The sequence below is a fragment of the Microtus ochrogaster genome, unplaced genomic scaffold (genome assembly GCF_000317375.1).
Source record: "Microtus ochrogaster isolate Prairie Vole_2 unplaced genomic scaffold, MicOch1.0 UNK7, whole genome shotgun sequence".
Taxonomy (NCBI): domain Eukaryota; kingdom Metazoa; phylum Chordata; class Mammalia; order Rodentia; family Cricetidae; genus Microtus; species Microtus ochrogaster.
Window position 1 is genome coordinate 5,287,992 of NW_004949105.1, and position 8,916 is coordinate 5,296,907.

Here is an 8,916-nt window from a genome sequence, read left to right on the forward strand (position 1 = left end):
GCCACTGCGCTCTCTCCAGTGGATGGTGGTTAAGTATCAACTAGAGAGGACCCTCCAGTGCTTCTAAGGGGGTGGCTGGTAGACCACACGCTGCATCCTGGAGTGGAGGAGAGGAGGTTTAGTTCATGAATCCCCAAATGGTTGCCCCCCTTGCAGTCAGGGTCAGTTTCTTCTCCAAGCTTGTAGGACTTAAATATCTTCAAACCACCTTGAGGAGGCAAACCTAAGGTGGACACAAGGAGGCGCTGGTCCGACTACCTGTCTACCCCATAACCTAAAGATGCTACATTAGCCTGAGGTCAGAAGCCTCTGCTGCTCCCAATTCCCAGGCTCCTGGAGGCAGAGTGCTGTGTTCTGTGCCAGGACCAGAAATTAGCCCCAAGGCACTTCTCTAGCTACAGTGACTGGAACTTCCCCACTTTTCAGGATGCTAATTTGTAAACCATTACTCTGAGAATTTAAATTGGCTGAGCAAGTGTTCTGCTCTAAAGAGAAACTGACTGGGGTGGGGTGGGGTGGAATACAACACCACGACAACTTCTGAGCCAGGTCCTCAGATCAGAAGAGAAAAGATCAGAAATGCGACAAACGCACCCAGACTGCCTTCATTTTAAGCCATCAGATGTTTTTAAGGGTCCTTAACACGGTTCTCAATATTTTGAAATGTTGAACCACCACAAGAAAGCACCTGCCTAGAGGGACCTTGTCCTGAGTCCTCACAGAGGTACCATTCATTTCTCCCGACTCACCTGGCTTATAGCGCCCTGATGCTCCCCGACGCTTCCTTAGCAGTGACCAGAACCGCCGTGAAGCCCCCCGAGATGCACCCTTTTCTGCCATTGAGTTGCCCTCCTGAGGTTGAATCTCTGTGAAGCAGAGGCCCAGTGATCTTCAGGACCAGGTCACACGTCAGCCTAAAGAGCCCTGAGGTTCCCAACGCCGACAGGTCTTCTCTAGGACAGTCAGAAACTGTGGAGGGACCAGCGACCTGCAGTGCACACCTAGGTATTGGCGTCCCAGGTGACCTTGGGTTTCACCAAGTCATGAGAAACAATGGGGTCAAATGGTCTCCTGGGCTCCCGGGCTACCCCTCAGCCCCAAGCCCCAGAATGTCCTCTTGCAGTGGCCAGAGGCTGCGCACCTGCCGCTCTTCTCTCGGATGGTGCAGGAGAATGCCGCGATGCCGCGGCCGCTGGAGACCAAGTGGGAAAGGCTGAGCCCGCCCATCTGTGCGTGAGGTCTGGTGGCTTCCTTCCTCACACAGGGGCTGTCTGGACAGAGCTGCAAATGCCAGGGAGCTACTCAGGCCAGAAGCACCTTCCAGGCTGCAGGAAGTCTCAAGTTCAAACAAACAACTACAAACCAGGAGGAAGGGAGGGACTGGCTACTGGAGTTCTGAAATAAATCGGGAAGTTTCCCAGTCTGCTGTCCAGCCCTCTGCAGAGGAAACGGTGAGGCGCCTAGCTTGGCAGGGACACTTTCCATGAGACACACGGAGCCTCCCAAGCCAGCGGCTATTGACCTCTGCCCTGGTGCCCACAGATGCTTCTGAGGGAAAGTGAGGGGACAATAACAGGGCTTTCCAGGGACTCTTAAATTGGGGGCCACCCTCTGGCTCCATGTGCCCTGCACATCCTGGGGCTTCAGATTCTCATGTCTGATATGCCAGGCACTTCATTTGGGCCCTGTTTTAACCATGATAACACAAGCATGCCAAACGATTGTGTTCATTGACATCTTTGATATCATTATCCATCTAAGCTTAGGAGAGAGTGGAAAGGGTTTGAGTCAGGTGAGTGTCCAAGAGACCTGCGCCATGCCCCTCTGGCCCCCAAAAGCCCACTTGAGGGACACTGCCTCATCTGTGGTTGGGTGGTGCTTATTTGGCTTCTGTTTTTTGAGAGCACATTCAGGGTTGGATGCACAATGACCTGCTCATCACCCATCCTCCCTCTGGGATCCAGGGGAGAAGGGGCAGATGCAGTAACCTGTGAGAAGATCACTGAAGTGCTCACTGTCAGTATGGTGGTGCTTCTATCCAGAGAGGTCTCTTGCTGGACTACACTTCTGAGTATGACAGATGAGCGCAGCCGAGGAGCTTGTGTGCCCAATCCCAAGGCTGCCTTTGTATCCCACAGACGAGGCCACCTGCTGCATCACAGGCCACAGTGAAACTTAAGATGTGACTTCCACACCACGGGCACACAGAAGCCAAGAAAAGCACTACCCAACCAGGAAGAAAGGCTCAGCCAGCCTCCCTGGGCCTGGGCCTCACATCTGCCCTCGTCCAGGCAGACACTGGTCCTCACCCAGAATCCCCACAGTGAGGAAGGCATTTCTGATCCCAAAGAAACCACCAACAGTGGTTTGGTGTGATTGCAGGCCTGGGACCAGCCCTGATACTTCTCTGCCTCCTTTGCTGAGGCAAGTGTTGAGAGCCATACGGAACACACTTTGGACCCGAGGCTCTGATGGCTGAGTAGGCTACAGCCTGCAGTTTCCCGTCAAGTGTGGCTGGCTCAAGTCTGTCTTCGCACATGTTTTTAAAACGCCACTAATCCTGTTTTCAAGAGCTTGTCTTGAGCTGAGTGTGGTGGTGTGCGCCTTTAATACCAGCACTTGGCAGAGTTCTAGAGTGTGAAACTAGCCTGGTCTACAGACTAGCCTGGTCTACAGAGGGAGTTCCGAGTTCCAGGACAGCCAGGCCTACACAGAGAAACTCGGTCTCAAAAGAAGAACCTGGGCTGGGCTATGGTCTTTGTCCACAACCTGTTCATTCCCTCATTTCTTCTTCTCTTGCATGACACGGCCCGTGACACTGGGACACTGGAGTACAGCTTGTAACCTCAGCACTAAGAAAGACAGGGCTAGGAGGTGGCGACAGGTGGGGCCTGGGCCCATTGCCAGCCAGCATCAGCCAATTAGGTCCCAGTGAGAGACCTTGTCACAAAAAAACAACAGAAACAGTGGACCCCCTGAGGTTGCCCTCTGACCTCTACACACACACACACACACACACACACACACACACACACACACACACAGGGGCTGGGTGCAGCTATGGGTTCAGTGCTTGCCTATTGTGTGTGAAGTCAGGTCCAATGAATGACCAGCACAGCAAAACAGACAGATCCTGGAAGATCAAGCATCCTTACAGGATGAAGTCCTATCTGGGGCACTGGTTCCCACCTAGAATAATATCCTGTCAACAATAATATTAATGAAACTTAACACTGCTTCTCTCCCTCAGTGGGTTAAACAGTACACTCTGTGGCTTGCCTCTGAAGTTGAGAAACTGGATTTTATGCTTTGGGAAGCGACCTTATTTCTTTAACAGGGAGTGAAGGAAAACCCAGGGCATTTGCTGAAAAGCCAATTTAGATACACAAGAGCCATCAAATCTCTGTGACTTACAAAAAACAATTGGCGGGTTTGTGCTCCCAACTGACTGCTTCAAACCTTCTTGAACGACTCCTCCCAGATATTTGATTTCCTTCTAACATTTGTGAATCTCTTGGGGTTTGGGTGAGGACAGAGGCCCCTTTGAGGAGAACAGAAACCCTTACTTTACGGTCTCTTTAGAGAGTTGTGTGTTGAACTCCAGGCCAAGTCCTCTGTGCCAGAGGCCCTGGAAACTCCTACCATAGGGTGCCCCTGGTGAGATCAGCCATAAAGCTATCATCTTCTGGGGGCCACGGCAGCCCAGATGGTCCACAGCCATGGGGTGCAGTAGGGCCAGCATTTGGCTGCTCTGCTCATAGAAAGGAAAGAGCAATTAGCCATCCCAGGCAAGGTGTGCAGGATTTCTTCAAACCCAAACACGAATCGTCCTGTCTGCAATGCCTAGAGCATCTTTTAGCCTCCCCTTTGAAGTATCTGTGACATAGTACACAACCATCCCTGGGTATCCCAAGAAACGGGACTTAAGGACCCCAAAGATGCCAAAGCCTATGATGCTTACTTATGTCCCTTACGGTGACATCATGTTTACATAGAATCCCGTGTCGTCCCTTGTAGCTGGATTCACCTCTAGGTTACATATTAGCCTCACCTCTCCCACATCAACATCCGCTCCCCAATTCCCACCTTCACTGCTTCTATGTGTGGGACAGGAAGATGCGTTCCTTCATCTCTAGAAGATCCCAGAGCTCAGCGTGCATAGTCCTGCTTCAGGGAGGTAGCCCTTCTACAACAACAGTCAAGGAACATTTAGAATCCATTTTTAACATGAAGGAAGGCTTCCTATATGGATACCCAGTATCCAATTGGCCCTTGAGGCCTCAGCACGGCGTCAGCCACCAACAGCCCGACGATCCGCCTAACAAACAGCTGCAGCCCGGGAACACAGAGCCACGTGATCTCATGCTCCCAGTTCTGGGTGGTTAGGAGGTCGGCCTCATGTCACCACCATAGGTTAGAAGGACAGTACATACAGGAATTGGTATGGCTGTGGCAACACTAGTCACTGGGGGTCTTTACATATACCCTTATTCTTTGTGAATTAAGAGGGCAGCTTAAGGATTTCATTACTTAACTTTCATATTTACTTTTCACATTCTCCATTACAAGATATTACATTTAAGATATTTCAGGCTAGGACTGGAGAGATGGCTGAGTGGTCAAGCTCTGGGTTTGAATCACAGCTCACATGTAACAGCACACAACTGTAAGTGACTCCAGTGCCAGGAGATCATGTGCACCTTTTCCTGTCCTCCTCAGGCACACACGCGCATATGCACATGCACACACACACACACACACACACACACACACACACACACACACGGGCAAAAACACCCATTGTAAAATAAAACAACAATAATAAGAATTTTAAAAGATATTTCAGTCTTTGTCTTCTGCCCTGAAATGTTGCTACCTATGTCCTCACACTTCTGGTCCGTGACACAACAGTAGTAGCAGTTAGTGTGGATTGTCTTTATCTATTACACTTGGTATGTTTTCTTGTCGCCATGTGAGGTGAGAGGAGGATGTCCTCTGTCATCCTCTACCTTACTGCTCTGCAAGGGTCTCCTGAAACTGCAGGTCACCGCTTCAGCTAGACTGGATGACCAGTGAGCTCCTGGGATGGTCGAGTCTCCACCTTGTGGCGCAGCAGTTAAAGGAACTCACGGACACATCTGGCTTTTATGTAGGTGCTGAGGATTTGAACCCAGGCCCCCTTGCTCCACAGCAAGTGCTGTTTCCCACTGAAGCATCTCCCCAGCCCCACAGGCCATGTATTTTTTACATGACCTACAGGTAGAGTGGCCTGACTTATATCAGTGCATAACAAGCAAGTGGTTTCTAGGAATGGGTGGACAGACAGATGGACAGATGTTGTAGAAAACGTTGTTCCATGGAGCAGAGACGGAGCTGCCTTGGCCAACCAGAACACCTCCCTGTGACCTGTGTTTCCCTTGGGTCTGTTCTCTAAAGTGGGCCAGGAAAACCACAACCCTCAAGAAGAGAACTAGACAAGGAATCCTTTTACATTGCTGGGCCTGTGGCATTCAGAGTCACCTCAAGCCAAGCATGATGGCTCTTCTGGGTCATAGAGTAATTATTCAGACAGTTGGAAAGACCATTCCACCTGAAACTATCCCGAACCCTAAGGGCAAACAGCCAACACCAAGGATGGGACCACGGCTCAGTTGGTAAAGAGCTTGCTGTGCAAGCATGAAGACTTGAGTTCATACCCCAAACCCACAGGACAAAGCTGATGCAGTAGAGCAAACGTGGCAGAGGTAGGCGGGTCCCTGGGGCTCATGTCCAGCCAGCCTAGTCAAGTCCCCTAGGACAATGTGAGATAACCTGCCTCAAAAAACAAGGTAAGTGGTGCCTGGGGAGAGGGGGGAGGAGAGAGAGAGAGAGAGAGAGAGAGAGAGAGAGAGAGAGAGAGAGAGAGAGAGAGAGAGAGAGAGAGAGAGAGAGAGAGAGAGAGAGAACAGGCAATGCTGATAAAATACCCTTGGTTTTCCAGAAATTCTACTCAGGCCCTTCGACTGCCAGGAATTCCAGGATTGGTCAGGGTTAGAAACATAGCCCCATGTTACAGAGTATTATCCTCTTAGCAAAATAATCATCTTCATCCCAGCTGTGCTGTCCACGAGACAACCTCCAGACCAGGCCTGGTGATGATCATCCACAGCTGCGCTGTCCACGAGACACCCTCCAGTCCAGGCCTGGTGATAGCTTCCCTCACAGAAGCAGGGTATGGAGAAAGTCTATGAGTCCTCATCTGAGAACGCAACTCTCCCTTGCGGCTCTCGGCCACCTGTGATTCTGCCCTAACTGAATGTGGCCGTGCCGTCAGGGGATGGAGGTAAACACAAGGGAGTACTCCATCGACGCAACTAGGAGGGAAGCTGGCCATTCTGGAATGGAACTTTCCAGTGATGTGGCTGCTGTGGGGTCACACACGCTCCTATAATTCCCTCTCATGCTCTTTAACATAATCACGGGTTGGACCTGGATGGAATGGTACTTTGGTCTGTTGTTGGTGTTTATCTGAGGGTAGTACATATTTATTTGCATCTCCCAAGAAAAGTTCATGTAACAGTTTCCTGGTACCCTAGCTGAAGGCTTGCTCACCCCCCTCACAGTGGCACAGCCTAAACCTCTGAACTATCAGGAAACCAGATCTGGACTCTAGTCTTGGCTTTCTAATTCATAGATCTGGGAAGACATTGATCTCTTGGGAATACGATGCTCACCCTTGGGATCTAAGACAACCCAAGGAGATGGTGCATTTTGCTTCCCTGTGTGTTCCATCTGCAGAACCCAACACACCAACTCCCTGAAAAGCCCATTAAGTAACTCGCACTCCACACATGTGCGCCTGTGTGGGTGCTACTGTCTCCCTCCCTAGACTTCAGACATCTGGGACCCCTTGGGAGCAGAATGAGCTCAGCAGAAGTCTGTCACACAGCTGCTGTAGCTGAGGTGACTCTGCAGAGGTGCTGATGTCACCAGCAAAGCTGTGTCTCTCTCTACTACAGCCCTGTAACGTTGCCCCTTCAGCAAGTGGGCAGGCAGCGTCTTGGCAGGAACGTGAGCATGTGAGCATCCTCCTCCAGGCATCCGTGCACATGCTACAGCTCCGGGGAATACAGCTCTCCTTGAGGTAGGGCATGGAGCAACAGGCATCCCCGATAACTGGAAAGAAAGAAGCCCTTCCTGAGGGTTGGCTAGGCTTCCTCTGAGGATGGTGGGACTCAGGCAATGGCCAGCCATGCTGGCTTCAGCTCTGACAATGCCAAGGGAAAATTGCAGGCATTGGTCACGTGACCCGGGAGAGCGGTAAGTGACAACACATGGCTACACACGGAACAGCCAGGGAAAGACTTGCCACAGGGGGAGAGGGCTTGGGCCTGGACTGCCAGAATAAGAAAAGGAGTTCTTAAGGAAGAAGACAAGTGCCAGGGGAGAAAAGACACTGGGCAAGCAGACTAGAACAGAGGCAGAGAGACAAGGGCAGACCAAGACGTTAACACAGCTAGGGCCCAACTGTCCATAGAGGCAGAATCAGGCTAAGGAGCCCCATCAAGCTGATCACAATTGACAGCTGTATAACTGAGAAGTTTCTCTAGTAAGAACACAGGAGGTAAATACCCGCTACAGAGACTCCCGCAAGAGTAGGTACCACACACTACAGAGGAACATGTAGCCTGCCATCTTCTTCACACGCCACTCTGCTCATATCTGGGTGCGCAGCCTGATCCAACATCTGCCAAGAAATATCTACTATTAGGTCAGTCACACAATGCCTCCCACTTCAGCCTTCACCAAACAGGAGCAACAGAAATGGCCATTAAGTCCCACTTCCCCAGCATGTAGTCAGAAAACACCATCATGGATGTGGGGTTCTCCAGAGGAGCAAAACAGGCAGGCAGGCAGGCAAACAAGCACACAGACACACATACACACAGACAGACAGATACACACACCTTGGAAGCCATTATGTTGATGGCACTGGGTCAAACAAACACTTCAAAATAGTTGAATTGGCAGCTGGAAGCTGAGCATCAGGTCTTAGACTGTGATGAGTTTGATATAGATAACAGTACAGAGGAGGAGGGAAAGCAAATGTCTGGGTCCAGAGGACTGCTATGGGGTAGTGCTCTTGTACACTGTAAAGATTTGTCACTCGTATTAGTTTAATAAAACACTGATTGGCCAGCAGCTAGGAAGGAAGTATAGGCGGGCAACCAGACTAAGAGAACTCTGCAAAAAGGCAGAGACAGAAGAAGCAAGATGAGAATGCCTAACTGAGAAAAGGTACCAAGCCACATGGCTAAATACAGACAAGAATTATGGGTTAATTTAAGTTGTAAGAGCTAGTTAGTAAGAAACCTGAACTAATAAGCCAAACAGTTTATAATTAATATAAGTCTTTGTGTGTTTCTTTGGGACTGAACGACTGTGGGACCAGGTAGGACAGAAACTTCTTTTACAGTGGACACCATAGGCAACCTCTGAGCAGTGGAGTCAGAAAGGCTCATCAACATCCCCTCATCCATGTTCTGAGTTAAGCCAACAACTTGTCTCTTCAACACATAAGTAGCTGGATGTTCTGTTTCTGGCATTGAAACTTGGATTGTATTAAAACGTTACATGGCTTCCATTGTGCTGTTTTGCTTGTAATTTCATCTACCCAGCTAGCCTTGATATCCATCCATCCACTTACCTACCCGACTATCCACTTATGCAGCAATCTGTCCTCTGATCCACCCTTCCATCTGTTCATCATCCATCCATCCATCTGTCCTTCTACACAATCATCCATTCACAGATCTATGCATTCCTTCCCTCACTGTCATCCACACGTGCATCTACATACCCAGCTACCTACCCATTGTCTTATCATGGCACTCACACATCTATTCACTAACCTATCACCTGTCTGTCTATCATCTA

General features: G+C 50.0%; 1 protein-coding gene across 9 annotated transcripts in view; it reads right to left on the reverse strand.

The window, feature by feature from the left end:
* Window positions 1-8,916, reverse strand: part of Mcf2l (MCF.2 cell line derived transforming sequence like) — a 99,065-nt gene that overhangs the window by 86,650 nt on the left and 3,499 nt on the right. For 2 of the 9 annotated variants that reach the window (XM_013353435.2, XM_013353429.2), the window contains exon 1: window positions 750-1,076. The exons of 5 other annotated variants lie outside the window; for them this stretch is intronic. In XM_013353435.2, coding sequence (XP_013208889.1) covers window positions 750-840 — 91 coding nt within the window. In that variant the 5' untranslated portion in view covers window positions 841-1,076. Of the gene's footprint in view, window positions 1-749; window positions 1,077-8,916 lie in introns of those variants that run through there. 2 more of the 9 variants (XM_013353431.2, XM_013353428.2) reach the window with 1 other exon arrangement.